Below are 16,916 nucleotides of genomic sequence, written 5' to 3' on the forward strand. Positions count from 1 at the left end.
CATCAACACGTGTTTGCTGACCACAGTGTAAATAGATGTTTGTTAATAAAAGTCTGCTTTTCATCATACGTCTTGTTTTTGTTGCACGGTGCTGTCCTATATCTAACGAATAGATAGGGACTCACCGCGCCTTTCAATTAGTCCATATGAGGCGCATAGACAAACAATTCCAAGAGAGAGGCACTTCAAGAGAGTCCACACCACACACTCCACCAAAGACAACAGTCTATCCTAATAATCTAACCAAACAGCCATGCAATGTGTTGGACAGGAAATTTCAAGATAATACAAATAATGAATATAGTAGAAAAATAAAATGTAATGCTCTTGTGGATGGATTATTTTGATTTTATTTGATTAAGATGGATGGATGGATGGAGATACAGTAGATGAATGGATGGAGGTATATAGATGGATGGATATAGAAGATATATAGATGGAAGGAGTTAGACAGATAGATAAATGGATGGATGTAGATAGATAGATAGATAGATGGATAGATAGATGGAAGGAAAGAAGAATGTCTTCAGATGGATAGATAGATAGATGGAAGGAAGGAAGAATGTCTTCAGATGGATAGATAGAAGGAAGGAAGAATGTCTTCAGATAGATAGATGGAAGGAAGGAAGGAAGAATGTCTTCAGATGGATAGATAGAAGGAAGGAAGAATGTCTTCAGATAGATAGATGGAAGGAAGAATGTCTTCAGATAGATAGATAGAAGGAAGGAAGAATGTCTTCAGATGGATAGATAGAAGGAAGGAAGGAAGAATGTCTTCAGATGGATAGATAGATAGATAGAAGGAAGGAAGAATGTCTTCAGATGGATAGATAGAAGGAAGGAAGAATGTCTTCAGATAGATAGATAGAAGGAAGGAAGAATGTCTTCAGATAGATAGATAGAAGGAAGAATGTCTTCAGATGGATAGATAGAAGGAAGGAAGAATGTCTTCAGATAGATAGATAGAAGGAAGGAAGAATGTCTTCAGATAGATAGATAGAAGGAAGGAAGAATGTCTTCAGTTGGATATGATGAATGGATAGAGACAGACAGATGATAGATGAAACTATAGCCTAAAGGTACGATCAGTCAGAACAGATGCTATATCGAGTTTAAAATAGTAGACCAGTATGCTATTAAACATATTTAGAACGATCAAATAATATTTCTAAAATACACAAATAATAGGCTTAGCTATAATTTTCACCTGTCGCTGTACTGAATCGATAGATCGGCCTATGCAAAAATATCACGTAGGCTTTATTTGATTATCCACCGATTCAGTATGCTCCGCTTTTTCATGTCAACTTTTCCCCCCATCATGTCTTCAGTGCAGATATAAAACTGCATCGTTTTTCATTAGCCCTCTGAACGTCAGTTCGACTTTTCCCACGGCTATTAAATGTTAGAGCTGCTAGTAACCAGACCTGTCCGTCAGGTGGCGATATTGGCTAAAGTCGACACACACACAGTTGGCATAGAAGAAGAGGTTTTCTCGCGATTTAATGTTTCAACATGGCTGCCTCCTCGAGCAGTGCTGCCACTGTTAGTCAGAGTGATCATTCCCCATTAGCCGAAGAACCAGAGGCAGAAACAGAGTTTTGTCCCGGATTCAAGGATGTCGATGCATTTGTCAAGGTCGGTTGGTCTTTTCAGTGCGTAAATCCCGCTGCAACTAACTGTAAACACAAGCGCAACGTGGAACGAGTGGCCATGCGTGCATACGCAGTAACGTTTGAGATTTATATTTTAGAAATGTGAAGGCGCAGTGAATGTATTGGAGTGTTGTTTGTTTCCGCAGCATGGCCTGGGAGCGGTGGTGTCCTCCACGAAGGCGTCCGCAGCTCTCCCCGCAGCCGGAGATGAGTTTGACCTGTACCGCAGCTTCCCCGCCTTCCAGCACTTCTGCGCCTCACAGGGGGACCGACTCTTACACTGGTAAAACACCCTACTCGAGCACTGGGCCAGTGGACACTCGGGGCTCATGCACCATAGGGGTTTTAATAAGTCAATGTACTCCAGGTTGCCATGAGGGATGTCATAAAACCATAGTATGTTTTGATACTTTTTTGGTGAACTGACATAATATACACTCACCGGCCACTTTATTAGGTACACCTGTCCAACTGCTCGTTAACACTTAATTTCTAAGCAGCCAATCACATGGCGGCAACTCAGTGCATTTAGGCATGTAGACATGGTCAAGACAATCTCCTGCAGTTCAAACCAAGCATCAGTATGGGGAAGAAAGGTGATTTGAGTGACTTTGAACGTGGCATGATTGTTGGTGCCAGAAGGGCTGGTCTGAGTATTTCAGAAACTGCTAATCTACTGGGATTTTCACGCACAACCATCTCTAGGGTTTACAGAGAATGGTCCGAAAAAGAAAAAACATCCAGTGAGCGGCGGTTCTGTGGGCGGAAATGCCTTGTTGATGCCAGAGGTCAGAGGAGAATGGCCAGACTGGTTCGAGCTGATAGAAGGGCAACAGTGACTGAAATAACCACTCGTTACAACCGAGGTATGCAGCAAAGCATTTGTGAAGCCACAACACGCACAACCTTGAGGCGGATGGGCTACAACAGCAGAAGACTCCACCGGGTACCACTCATCTCCACTACAAATAGGAAAAAGAGGCTACAATTTGCAAGAGCTCACCAAAATTGAACAGTTGAAGACTGGAAAAATGTTGCCTGGTCTGATGAGTCTCGATTTCTGTTGAGACATTCAGATGTTAGAGTCAGAATTTGGCGTAAACAGAATGAGAACATGGAACCATCATGCCTTGTTACCACTGTGCAGGCTGGTGGTGGTGGTGTAATGGTGTGGGGGATGTTTTCCTGGCACACTTTAGGCCCCTTAGTGCCAATTGGGCATCGTTTAAATGCCACGGCCTACCTGAGCATTGTTTCTGACCATGTCCATCCCTTTATGGCCACCATGTACCCATCCTCTGATGGCTACTTCCACCATGTCACAAAGCTCTAATCATTTCAAATTGGTTTCTTGAACATGACAATGAGTTCACTGTACTAAAATGGCCTCCACAGTCACCAGATCTCAACCCAATAGAGCATCTTTGGGATGTGGTGGAACGGGAGATTCGCATCATGGATGTGCATCCCACAAATCTGCGGCAACTGTGTGATGCCATCATGTCAATATGGACCAAACTCCCTGAGGAATGCTTCCAGCACCTTGTTGAATCTATGCCACGAAGAATTGAGGCAGTTCTGAAGGCAAAAGGGGGTCCAACCCGTTACTAGCATGGGGTACCTAATAAAGTGGCCGGTGAGTGTAAATCGCACAGTAGATCAAATAGATTTTCGTTGGGTTCGTAGATCCAATTAAGAAAAATGCTCATCTTGGTCATCAGATTGTCTTTGAAGACTCCTATATTAAAGCGATAGTTCACCCAAAAAATAAATACATTTACTTACCCTCAAGCCATCCTAGGTGTATATGACTTTCTTCTTTTAGCCAAACACAATCAGATTTATATATATAAAAAATATCCTGTCTCTTACAAGCTTTTTAATGGGAGTGAGTAGTAGATTTTGAAGCCCAAAAAAGCTCATCCATCCATCATAAAAGTATCCCATACTGCTCCAGGGGGTTAATAAAGTGGTGGAAGAGTGACCTTTGACCCGACACATGATGTAGGAGTTGCGTAAGGATTCAAACTGGGCTGGGAAACAAACTTGCACTCCTCCCATATTTCTCTTTATTAATTCTTGTTTTACACTTCTAATTCATGACTGGTGTTTTGTTTTGTTCTGTCCTCTGCGCTTCGGCGGTCGTCAATACATCATTGGTCGGGTCAGAGGTCAGGTCACTCTTCCATCGGATCGACTTGCGTGCGGAAACCACTGATTCTAGTTTATAAAGTTATAAATATGGATATTTTTCTTACACAAACGCTTCGCTTCAGAAGGCCTTTATTAACCCCCTGGAGTTTTTATGATAGATGGACGGATGACTGAACCCTTTAACTGTACAGTAGCAAATTATTATTTCTTAAATATCCTACTGGATAAACTGACATTTCTTCTGTTTTTGCCTTTTCTTTTTTTACTTTATTAGGCTTTATATTAATACAAGTTAAACCTAAAGTGTCTCCACAGTTTTTCAAGAAAAAGATTTCTTCTGTTTTGGGCTCTCAGACATCATTTATAAAACATTTTTTTTTTTTTTTTTTATGATTGTTATTATTACTAGAGCTGCATGATTATGGATAAATTAAATTTTTTAAATGGAGATCATGATTCTCCTATGATTCTGAACGGACAACTAAACAAAATACCATGTCATTTACTTGAGGTTCTGACAAAATATGAACTGATCCAGTCTATTTAAAAAATATCAAATTATTTTGAATGAATTCTTATTTTAAATGAATGATTCAATGACTCGCTCATAAATACTTCACTTGTTTCTTAACCGGATGAATCGGTGCTTTTGAATGAATGATTCAGTGACAAATACATTTTTTAACAGTAACTTGTCGCCACCTACTGGTGTAACAATGTAATGGATACAGTCTTAGTTAGAAGCAAGTTGCTTTGAAAAGGTGATTTGCTCTATTTTGATTGCTACCGTAGACATCAGTGATTTATATTTGAACTATAAACTTTTATCCAAGTACTTCTGTGATCACTTGAATTACTTTAACACAGACATAATGAAACCGTGTGTTTGAAAAGACTGTTTGTGAAGCTGTTTCATACATGATAACTGCTCTCATCATATCTGAATCACTGTGACTGTGCTGGTCAAAGGTTTAGAAGATGATTCACTATCATTTAGGAATAAGATCTCGCGGGTGTTTGAATCGACTTCGGGATCTTTTAACGGTTAATCGTGCAGCTCTAATTACTACATTCAGCATTAGCATCTGTTGGAGCTCAGGCCATCCTTAAAAATATTTTGGTTTGCAGTAACAGCAAAAAAAAAAAAAAAAAAGGGTCGGTAGGTAGGTCTATATTTTTTTTTTTCAAGATTCAATGTAAAAAAAAAAGGATAATTTTGGTCATGGTGATTAGGTCGGTATGAATTTAAACAAATTTGCATATCGTGACGTCACTGACTGGGTCTTCAACCCCCATGCCTTCGGGCGCACCATTGCGAACCTCATTCTGATACAGGTTATAGACCACAAACAATTTGAAATCTTTGTAAAAAAAAAAACATATTTATTGCATTAATTCCAGCTGCATTCATTTGGAAAAAAATAGGCAGAATCAAAAGAAAAAAAGGAGCCACTAGATTTCAATGAAAGGGGATTTTCAGAGGTAAACAAATAAATTAAAATGACTAATCTCACCAGCGCCGCGCCGACCAATAAAACAGCGCGTTTGGCACCATTCGTTTACATTTGACCCATACTGTTACAAGCCCCCTTTCTGGTCTAGGGGCAGGAAAGGAGGGTAACAAAAAGTTGCAGGGAGAGAGTGAGAGATTTGACCCATAAACATCTGCTATTATTAACGGAAATCAGTGTGGTCAAATAGCTAGGCGCATTGTAGGAAACTATAGGCCGATTAAGTAGTCCTGACATATTATGGAATGGTCGATTTTCTTTTGTGCAATTTAGTACATTTCGGTATGGGATGTGCTGTTTTATTGGTCAGCGCGGCGCTGGTGAGATTAATTCGCGCCGCTCTGACCATTGGCTGGCGCAAGCAAACACTTCTCCTGCGCTGTCGAGTCTGTCGCGCTCGCGCGTCTCGGTCCATTGAGCCACGCAGATTACAAGTCAGCGCAGCGCGAACTCTGTAACACACCGCGCCGTTTCGTCCCCCTTTCGGCGTGTTTGGCTTCCCACACTTATGTGTGTTTGTTTGTCAGAGCCTGCAGTTGCTGTGTGACGCGCGTTCGCGGTGGGCATGTCATGACGAGCTGGACAGGCTCCGAGAAAAGGCCGTTAACATCGATTCCCTATTTGACCATTAAGAATTTCGAATAATGAGCGACTAAATGTAGGCTCATACAGACGTATTTCACAAGCAGCCGCGCCGCAGCCATCATCACCGAGCGCGAACCATTGACAGTGAATGAAACGAAGCGAACGCACAGGCCATAGTGTGACATGCGTAAACCAATGGTGTAAACATAATCATAATAGATGACGCCACGGGTTTTTATTTAAAAGAAAGAACGTAGCCTACGCAATTTATATTCACAATACTTACTATAATAAATGTATATTATTTTATTGCATTTGTATTAGTTGTTTGAAGAGTAAAAAAAAAATCGGTCGGTCTTAATGCAAGATTTTAGAACCGGCAAGTCGGTCGGACTAAAAGGGGAAAAAAATAAATAATTGGGTCGGTCCTAATTTGACAGGGTCGGTCGGGTTACGGCAAACAAGAATATTTTTAAGCATGGCCTCAATAGAACTTGAGGGGTGCATGAAATTCATTGTTATAACCGGAGACGTCATATTGTACTAATATCTGTGTGTTTCTCTGACAGTATGAGCAAGATCATGCAGCATCATGGCTGTAGATCTCACATGAGAGACAGGAACAAACTGACCGGACAGGAGGACAGGTTTGACCTGGTGGTGGACTCAAATGATGCCATCCTTGAGAAAGTGGTACGAGTGTTACTCTAACAACAACTTTAAGATTCAAGCTTCAGGTCTTATTGTGTCTGTCCATAACCCTAACCCGGTCACACCAAGAACAATAATCATAATAATCCTTTGAGAGACACACATGACAACAACACACAGAGGAATCACTTCTCAGAACGTTTTTTTTCCCAGCTGATAAACAATAGAAAATTGACAACCAATCAGAATCCATCCTTTTATGCTTTCCATGCTTTTAGTCTAGACCTGCAAATCTGTCCCGTTAAATCTGTTTGATTTGTGACCTGTGTTCAGGGTATTCTCCTGGACGAGGCCTCTGGTGTGAGTCGCTCGCAGCAGCCGGTGATGCCCACTGGATATCAGCCGCCCAAGATCGTCGTGTCCAGCTGGAATCGCAAGGTTACTTTCTCAGCGCATCATCCTCCTCTTGACCTGGCAACATTTTTGATCAGGTGTCATTACTTGAGAACGTGCAGAGGAGCAGGTTCAGGCATGATGGCGGCTTTTCTTCTCTTTCCAGGGAGGAGAGCGCAGCACCGAGACCTTTCGCCTTCTACATGCTAAGAACATCCAGCGGCCACAACTCAAGTTCAAGGACAAAGTGGATAACAGCAACACTCCTTTTGTCTCTAAGATCTTCATCAAACCCAATGCAGAGAAACCTCTTCCATCATGTGAGTGTTTTAAAGCCTTAACCCTTTAGAACCTGAAGCTAAAATAGGTGTTTTTCACATATTTTGATTTTTTTGACTGTAAACTTCTAAAACAATGTGCCATCTTCATGTGCAAGGTGTCATCTTTTTCAGAAAAAGATTAGCTTTCAACAAATTACAGTTATTGACCATTATTGTGTGTGGTGAGTTTGTAAATAGAATTTAAATAGACACAAATAAAAAAATGAGAATACATTTTCTGATTTTTATTTAGAAAAACCCCAGAAAAATCACGAACGAAATAAACTAACACTTTAAAGTTGAAAAATGAAGTATAGTACATCTATACAAGTCTTTTTTGTGACATTGGGTTGCACAGTTTTAATTTAGGACACTTTTTTTCATACGCACACACATACACATGCACACACCACATGTAAAGATACGTGAAAGAGTAACGGCCATCCGCCTCCCAAGTTTCATTAAATATCATCCCAATCCCCTCTTCTGCTGTCTACCACTTCTTTCGCCATGTATTTGTTAGTTTCTTTTATTATTTTATGCAATCTAAAACACTCTAACCTGCAGTAGGGCTGTCAATCTTCCTCTATAATACTATTCGAATTCCATTCCTTATTTTATTTAATATTCGAATAATATTCGATTATTTAATGCTCAAATTCATCCTATTATTAATATTTACGACATTACTCGGGCTTATGGATCGCCAATGCCACTATAGCATGTGGTTGTTGTTACACGTTCTGTCCACTAGAGGGATATCTAACATTACAATAAACATTTTATTCGTGCTGAATATGGTTGAAGCGCTACCGATGGTTTTCGGCTAATATCTCCGCTAAAACACCACCAAAAATTCGGAAACTTATATCGTTCTTTTCAGTTCGACTAGACGGTTCCAATGAGTTTGGTGCTCGCCGAATCCGTTGAGTTTTCACCGAGATATTTGCGCTTCACGGGCGCTTTTTTACGATGTTAAACATTTACCATTTTTGACAGTATTGTTATGATGATCAACGTGGATAACGTGCACAATTGTGTTACGATTCAAAAACGTTATTGTTCATCAGACGAAACAAAAGCATTTCATTTTCACATGTGTGTAAGTCAAGGTGGCGAGAAAGTCAAGATTCCATATAAAAAAAATTATTGAATGGGAATAGGAGCAGGCTTCACTCAATGATTAAACTTAAACTCTAAGAATGCTGGCCTGATGATTAGAATATATAACGTTAAACAGGAAAGAGGCCGCACTATGCATAAATTGTTTTATTTGCACAAACGCGTTTCGGCGCGTGCCTTCTTGAAACGCGTTTGTGCAAATAAAACAGTTTATGCATAGTGCGGCCTCTTTCCTGTTTATATATATAAAAAAAATTAAATATACATAAAAAAAACAATATTCGAATAGTAACTTCAGCATTTGAATAGTATTGATTTTTTTAATATTCGAATTATATTCGAATTTCGGAATTCGTTCCAACAGCCCTAACCTGCAGCGCTTCGTATCTCTGTTCAAATCCTTCCTTCCCGCTTTGCCAGAAAGCTGCTGTCATTTGCTGACAAAATTACCATAATAAGCCGTATATTGCCGAAAAGCGCATGTTGTCTCCTGTCAGGGGCAATTTGAATGGTTTTGATAGTGCGAACAGTTGAAGAGTTACGGTACAATGAATACAGCTTGCTGATCTGTGTCGGTGACGACACAGCCGGTTCTAAAGGGTTAACAATGATAAATAAATAAAAAAAGTGTATTTCTCTGCCTTTGCAGACCAAATGTAACCAAATGTGTGATTTAGATTTTGCCGACAAACACATCCGCAAGGAGAGACCGGAGGATTTAGATGTTCCTGCTGCACTGGCGGACTTTATCCATCAGCAGAGAACAAAAGAGCACGTGGACGACATGTAAGAGGCGTCTCTGTCATTTAGCCGGTGTAAAGCCGAGTAGTGTGTTTATGTTAGTCATTTTCCATCAGTGTTTAATGCTAGGCTTGTTGTTAATGCTGTGTTCCAGGTTTTCTCACCCCTATCAGTATGAATTGGACCATCTGGTCATGCCAGAGAGTCTGAAGTGTAAACCTGATGCCCAGGTCGATGTCTTATTCATCATCTGTTTTCTTGTCAGGAACTGTGACTATTTTCATTTGGATTTAACATCAATTATTGTGTGTGTGTGTGTGTTTTAGATGTATACACCTATTGCTGAGTCCGCTTGTCAGTTCATCAATACTTTAGATGATCTTGTTGCTATGAATGAGAAGTTGGCCAAGATGACGGAGTTCGCTGTGGACCTGGAGGTAAGAGTGTGTTCAGTTTTTACGATGCTTGCTAACCGTGGGCATCTTTTGGAAGTTTTTAATTCACACCAGTTCTCCGTCTCCAGCATCATTCCTACAGAAGCTTTTTGGGAATCACGTGTTTGATGCAGATATCAACGCGGGAGGAGGACTTCATCATAGACACGCTGGAACTGCGCAGTGAAATGTACATCTTAAACGAGACTTTCACCGACCCCACCATTGTGAAGGTGATGCTTTTCTAGTGGAGTTACCCACTTAGATTTGATGTGTTTCTGCACGGTGTAAATTAATACTGTAGTTCTGTAACTATATCCTAAATTCGGCATGAAACGGAGCTGCGATTATCTTTTCTACCCTATGGTGACGTGCATCTGCATGAAACTGAACGTTCAGCATCTGGTTCGATAAGCAGTTTCATTCATAAAACGTCAACTTGTGCATGTTCAAAGCCATGTAATGTCTTCATGGTGCACGTGACGCTCCTGCAGGTGTTTCACGGTGCTGACTCTGACATTGAGTGGCTACAGAAGGACTTCAGTCTCTATGTGGTCAACATGTTTGACACCCATCACGCTGCACGCTGCCTAAACCTCGGCCGAAACTCCCTTGACCATCTCCTGAAAGTCTACTGCAACGTGACCTCTGATAAACGCTACCAGCTGGCAGACTGGAGGATACGGTAATACAACAGTTCTGCTTATTTTCATCAGCACAGTGCTATTCTCCTTTATGATTGAGCCAAACTCATTAAACTGTGGTAATTCATATGGTGTGTGTTGTGTCTGTAGACCGTTGCCAGATGAGATGTTGAAGTACGCTCAGGCTGACACACACTACCTGCTGTACGTGTACGATCGAGTCCGAGCTGACCTGTATGATATGGGCAACGGGCAGCCTGCCCTCATTCAGCAGGTCTGGGCTAAAAGCAGAGACCTCTCGCTCAAGGTGTGGGCAGACTTCTTCACACCACACACTCCAAATGCACAGAAAGGATGCGTTCAATCACTTTGTGTGTATCAGTTCAACTGAATCAATTCAAAGAACCAGTTCAAAATAGTGATTCGTCATTTGACATTTTTACAACATCACGTCCTTCTCTTTAGAAATACGTGAAGCCTATTTTTACGGAGGACTCGTACATGGAGCTGTACCGCAAGCAGAAGAAGAGCTTCAACACGCAGCAGCTGGCGGCGTTCAGACTGCTGTACGCCTGGAGAGATAAGCTGGCACGACAGGAGGACGAGAGCACTGGGTGACGCCCCCCAACCGCCTCCATGCACGTGTCTGTTGAGCCATTACTAGTTCTTGTGATCCATGAACATGTTGTTTCTCCACAGGTATATCTTACCAAACCACATGATGATGAAGATTGCAGAGGAGCTTCCAAAGTAAGGGCCCTAAAGTTCATTTGTTTTCATTTTCTCTCCATAAGGTGCTTTGTTCTTCAAGGTTTCTTGCTCAAAAAACAGTCATAGTTTGTTAAAGGACTAAAACAATTAAGATATAGTTCTAAAAATCATTGTAAATATAATAGAATAGTTTCATTCGCACCACAACTGTAAAGATAGCGATAATGTACTGTGTAACGCGGAATTTCATGGAATTTGTCAAATTTGATGAAGAAATAAAAGCAGGTCAGTCCTCCTAAATTAAGTCACGAAAGAGACTAGTCTGTGAATATTAAACTGCATAAAGACTATTTCATTATGAATCATGGATGTCCTGCGTGTTTGTGTGAATGAATGGTACTTTCCCCACACAAACACTGAAGCAAGTGTGACGTTCGCAGTGTTTTCAGCCGCTGCCGTCTCACTATAGGGGGACATGAATGCATGAACTGAGTCACTTCATCAGCATTTTACAGTTTCAGTTGAGAAAATCGATCGTCATAACACAAACACACCGAAAAACAAAGGTCTTCACAGCAACCCGTCAAAAAAAAAGTCAGTTTGACTTGAAGAAATTGACAAATATATTACTGATGCACTGTAGAATTGAGCTACATCTCAATGTAATAATACTAACACCAATAATAAATTATTCTTAACTTGATCTTTTTAAGGAATAATTACATTGTTCTTCCATGGTTTCATTTTAACAGTAAAAGTCTGTTGTTTGACAGAATCCAGAAAAATTCTAATGGAATTTGGGAAAAAATAAAACTGATTTCATAGGGCGCTAATATAACTGTATTAACTGGCCCTAATAGCCGTTATATTTATAATTCTTGGTGTGAACTGGCCTTTAATGAGCATTTTCAACCATCTTACTGACCCTTAGAATCAAATGGGCTGTTTTTGCTCTATATCGGCATACATTACCATTCGCTAGTGCCAGTAAAGACAAATAATCCTGAAAAAAGGTAACATGCACAACTGTTTTCAACATCGATAATGTTTCCTGCAGCAAATCATCATATCAGAATGATTTCTGAAGGATCATGTGACACTGAAGACTGGAGTAATGATGCTGAAAATTCAGCTCTGATCACAGGAATAAATTACACTTTAAAATGTATTCACATAGAAAAGTTATTTTAACCGAACAGTGGTGTATAAATGTCCTCTGTTATGATTGGCTAATTTCCCGCAGTGTCATAGTTTTTTTCAAATGGGCCAAATTACTGAAAAGATAAATGGAGTGGACGAGTGTATTTGAAGCCCTTTTTTGTCCATGAAATATCCTTTAAATATTTAATTCAGTTGTGAGCTGTAAGACGGCTGCACTCTCTCACTCAGAGGAAACCGTATAAACGGATGTGTTTTTCCCTACAGGGAGCCTCAGGGCATCATCGCGTGCTGTAACCCCACTCCACCACTAGTGCGCCAGCAGATCAATGAGCTTCATCAGCTGGTCAAAGAAGCTCGAGAGATTCCTTTACTCAAGGTGTGCGCTCATACAAACACCGTTTAGCTGATTGACTATCACTAATGTTATATAGATGTATTAGTCCTATAATTTGCAATATCAATATACAATTGTAGACCATGACTACCAACTAATAGTGTTGTCTCTCTTCAGGCAGAGGTACCGATTAAAAAGAAGAAATCAACGACCCCTAAAAGAAAGGTGTGTGTGTGTGATTGAGAGAGAGTGAAACTCACTGCCATAAGAAGCTGTATTATTGAGTAGCTCTTGCTGTTGTCTTCTAGCCACAGTTTAATTTATTCGGACCCCATGACACCTCCCGCTCGTCTGAAAGTGATTTCCTGGACCTCTCTTCTTTTGGTAGGTCTAGATATTATCGATACCTTAATTTGCCTTTCTATTTAGACGTGAAAATCACTAAATTGTTTTCTCCATGTGTCTTTAGAAACCCCAACCAAAGCAGGAGTGTTGTTTTCAGAAGAGGAGAATGAAAGTGTGGACCGAGAGGAAAAATCCTTGCATGGCCTGATGGCTTCAGCAAAAATCCGACTGTTTGCCGTAAGACATTTGAAATTAAGAAAAGTGTGCTTCGTTTTGCATGTTTTGTGTGCTGACGACAAAGAGGGAGTGTGGTTAAAGGCCCCTATATATTTCATGCGAAATTAAAGAATGAGCCGTTGTGAAGTCATTTCGAACAAAATCAGGCGAAAATGAGGTTCGTTTGGTGTTCCTTTCAGGAGTTTGAAACCGCTTGCCAAAACTAACTTTCTAAAAAAAAGTTCACTGGCTGGTAAAGGCTTTTCGAACTCCCATTGGTCCGTGGCGATTACATAATAGGTAGGTGTGACGTACCTTCATGTTTACATGAACACTCTGGAGAGCTGCTTATAGTAGTAGAAAATGAAGTTGTAATTCTAATTGACAGAAACACTCGCTGTTTTTCATGTGTAATACTATATATAATAGATTGCTTTTAAGCAAGCAGCTTTAAAGTGCTGTATAAATTAACGTGACAAGAGTGCTGAATCGCAGAGCTTGTGCAAACATTTCTTAACTTCTGTTTTCTCACCGCTGTCATTTATGTTTTGTGATTGTGAGGAAAGTGCAGCACATATGTACATATTCATCAGCGTTGGGATGTTTTCTAAAAGTATATCGCTGCAAAGGCATTTCAAACTTCTTTACCTCTAAATGAAGAAAAAGAACTTCGCTGTGAGTATATCGGGGCCTTAACGGGATGCGTCTTAATTTGTTATAGTGTCGAGCAGAAGTTAGAAGTTGATTTTGTCAAAACATGTTGTAGTTGTAATGGTCTTAGTATTGATTTGGGAGTGTTTGTGAGAGTTGATGTTATTTGTCATGTGTTTTTGAGGATGAGGACGAGGAGGCAGCAGCTCCTGCTCATCTGACAGTGGCACAGCAGAAAGCACACAGCATCATGGACTCGTTTGACAACCCCTTCCGAATGGTACAACACTTCAGTCTAGCTGAGGGGTTTTGTCTAAAGTACACTTAAGTATTTTGTGCACTGATATTTCAATGCTTGTTTTCAGTATTTACCATCAAAGGACATTCACATATCAACGAATGCCAAATATGACCCATCTTCAAAGATTTATGAGGTATAGTTTCTCTCACCCCCCCCCCGGTGTTGTAGTGTGTGTGTGTATATATATATATATATATATTAGGGCTGTCAGTTAAACGCGTTATTAACGGGGTCAATTTTTTTATCGTGTGACTAACGGTCTTTTTGGCCTAGCAAACTTTGTAGTTTTTTTCACATGCTTTTGCAACAGGACGCGGCGCTGCGCTATGAAACCCATTCATTTCATGGCTTGCGCCGCACGAGGACGTTTTGTTGCGTCGTCGACCAAAGCGCAAGTGGATTTTGCTAGACCGGAAACAAAACAACAGGCACGCCGCACACACTTGTTTGGGCTTGCGAGCCGGCCAAATAGTTGGTTAACGTTACTTTTTGAGAGGATGACGAGCGCGAGACGCCGAAATGGATGCCAATAAGATTCTGAATGGAAAGTTTACTTTTAAAAAGTTGCCAAATGGTTCCATTGACAAGACTAAAGTGATCTGTGTGTTTTGTCGTTGTGAACTGAGCTATCGTCATCGCAGCGCGTCCAGTCTGAAATACCGCTTGATGATGGCCAAGCACACACACACACACACACACGCGAGCACACACACGCGCGCGCGCGCACACACACGCGCGCACACACACGCGCACACGCACACACACACACACACACACAGCTGATGCGAATTCTCCGCCCCCCTCGTCAATTTCAGGACCTCGTCAGTATTTCTTTCACCCTTTTATTGATGGACAGTGTTACATTGTGGGAGAGATTATTTGCTCCAAGTGATAATGTTAGTGTGAAATTGAACACAGTATATGCCCATGTTGTTTGTTTTCAATAAAAAAACATTTGCACAAAGCAAGCCGATCCACTTTTCCATGTTGATAAGAGCATTAAAATGCGAAAAAATAATTGGACAAAAAGAAATCAAGAGACATTTAGAATAGATACAAATGTGCGATTAATCGAGAGTTAACTATGACATTAATGCGATTAAATATTTGAATCGTTTGACAGCACTAATATATATACATGTGATTTAGTTTGGATTCAGGGAATCACAGATATCCCAAAATGAATCTAGATGCAGTGAAGGAGCTCAGGTTGTATTGACTACTGGCTTATATTGACTATTTTCATTGTTCTGTTTAAAACAGATTCATAACCGGTGGAAATTACAGAGTATTGAGCAGCAGCAGAAGGAGGCTCAGGCCAAGCAGCAAGCTAGAGAACAGGCCAAGAAAGCTCAAGGTACAAACAACACAAGAAGCTCTGTGTAGTCTAAAGCCATTATACATGTGCGTAATTGCTTGTATTTGTCTTTCAGAGGAACGAAAGAAAGTCAAACTGAGCTACCAGGAGTCGCTGAAAAAGGTTCACACTGTCAGGCAGCAAGTAATGGTGAGGACGCTTCGGCTCGCAAATCTAACAAGCGGCTTCTTGTTCCATTTTACACTAACATCTTGTGTTTTTAGGAAGCAAAGCAGGCTGGACAGAAAAGAGAGAGAGCTGCCAGTGATGTTGCTGAAGATAGTCTTAAAGACTCCAAGACTGAAAGTGAGGCATCAGTGGCTGATCCGTCCACAAAACCCACGCAGAAAAAAACCAAACAGAAAATCGTCCAAGAGCCTGAAGTTCCTCAAGACTTCCAGCCTTACGACTACAGCCAGTCGAATTTCAAAATGTTCGATGGTAAGAGATCTGCCTCGTTTCTGTCATTTATTTTTCCTGTTGGTGTGTTGTCTTCATTTGTTTGTATTTTTAAACACACAGGTAAATTGAAAGAGAGTTCACAGTTCGATCCGAACGGACAAGCACGAGGACCCAAGCAGAAGGTTTGGAGTCTACAAGCTTTCACCTCTCCACAAATCTCTTAGCTTTTTGCTTGATCTCTGATCTAATCTTTAACCAATTTTGATTCTCAGAAAAAAAAAGGACAGAAGAAAAACACTGGGGGAGGAAGGAGCATGTCTTACTTACCCGCCAAATCTGACAGGTACTGTAACGCTCTCACGGTAACAGGCATTGCTAGGTTAAAAAGGCATTTACATGTTCTGTTTATTTCTGTTTGCAGAGGGTTTCGCCACAACTGGCCCAAGAGATAGGAGTCTTCAACTGATGAAGTATTATCCCCCCCCTTTTGTTTTTCTTTTTAAAAGCGTCCTACATGTTCTGCAGACTGAATTTGTCCTGACAGTGCTTGTATACTTGTGTAATTTGATCCTTTCTCCTTCATTAAAATGAGATTTTAAAACATTACAGTAAAGAAGTTCTTCTTAGCTGCTTCATGTTTCTTCTGGAGTCTTTGGAATCATTTTTTTATTTTAGTACATGAATTAGGACTGCCAAAAGTTGATATTTAATCAATCAAATAAATAATTGTGGTATAGTTGCTTTTTAGTGGCTGTATGTTAGAGTAGCTGTAAATGTAGTTCTCACATCACTTATGATCCACTGATATGACAACCTCAGTGTCAATTCTTTTATAACAGAAAATATATTTTTTTTGTGCTTGTTTTCTTTAGGGAATGCCCTTGTTAAATGTAATTACTATAACTTCACACACGACTAACTCTGTAGTCAGTGCATGCGGTTAATATTACTCCGTATGTACAATTGCACTGCAACAAGGACATCTTTAATGTGTAACACTTTCTTTATAATAAACTGCTTGGTTTGATATCTCCAACAAAATATTCACATTAACTCTTTTGGCCACTGTGCATATTCATTTAGTGCCAATACACACTTCCTCCTCTAGGTGGCACTGCAATGTAATTGAGCTCTACCTGTCTCGTGTGTTACCATGCCAAACATTCACGATCACATGTAGAGGAACATACAGCATGTCAAGGGCTGTTTCCCTAAAGCTTTGTGAGCC

The 16,916-nt window shown here is 40.4% G+C and overlaps 1 protein-coding gene across 2 annotated transcripts; it reads left to right on the forward strand.

The window, feature by feature from the left end:
- Positions 1-1,478: 1,478 nt before the first annotated feature.
- On the forward strand, positions 1,479-16,292 carry exosc10 (exosome component 10). 2 transcript variants are annotated; one of them, XM_056235327.1, is made up of 25 exons: positions 1,479-1,638; positions 1,802-1,938; positions 6,475-6,598; positions 6,890-6,994; positions 7,116-7,269; positions 9,069-9,177; positions 9,287-9,362; positions 9,459-9,569; positions 9,656-9,799; positions 10,061-10,251; positions 10,361-10,517; positions 10,676-10,824; positions 10,910-10,960; positions 12,347-12,458; positions 12,594-12,641; positions 12,725-12,800; positions 12,886-12,998; positions 13,813-13,908; positions 13,994-14,062; positions 15,193-15,286; positions 15,363-15,436; positions 15,511-15,727; positions 15,809-15,870; positions 15,961-16,031; positions 16,110-16,292. In XM_056235327.1, exons 1-25 carry the CDS (start codon positions 1,516-1,518, stop codon positions 16,138-16,140), a joined length of 2,694 nt encoding a protein of 897 aa, XP_056091302.1. In that variant the 5' UTR covers positions 1,479-1,515; the 3' UTR covers positions 16,141-16,292. The 2 variants fall into 2 exon arrangements, with proteins under 2 accessions (XP_056091302.1, XP_056091303.1); XM_056235328.1 differs by having other exon boundaries at positions 13,819-13,908.
- The last annotated feature ends 624 nt before the right edge of the window (positions 16,293-16,916 follow it).

Source organism: Rhinichthys klamathensis, unplaced genomic scaffold (assembly GCF_029890125.1).
Source record: "Rhinichthys klamathensis goyatoka isolate OS25496 unplaced genomic scaffold, OSU_Roscu_1.1 h1tg000419l_1, whole genome shotgun sequence".
Lineage (NCBI taxonomy): Eukaryota > Metazoa > Chordata > Actinopteri > Cypriniformes > Leuciscidae > Rhinichthys > Rhinichthys klamathensis.

What these genes read in the sequence shown, in the direction of transcription:
- exosc10 (XM_056235327.1), top strand. Translation starts at nt 1,516, where the DNA reads ATGGCTGCCTCCTCGAGCAGTGCTGCCACTGTTAGTCAGAGTGATCAT. An exon ending in AGTGTAAACCTGATGCCCAG is followed by an intron (nt 9,363 to 9,458) that starts GTCGATGTCTTA and finishes TGTGTGTTTTAG; the next exon opens with ATGTATACACCTATTGCTGA. An exon ending in CTGGCAGACTGGAGGATACG is followed by an intron (nt 10,252 to 10,360) that starts GTAATACAACAG and finishes TTGTGTCTGTAG; the next exon opens with ACCGTTGCCAGATGAGATGT.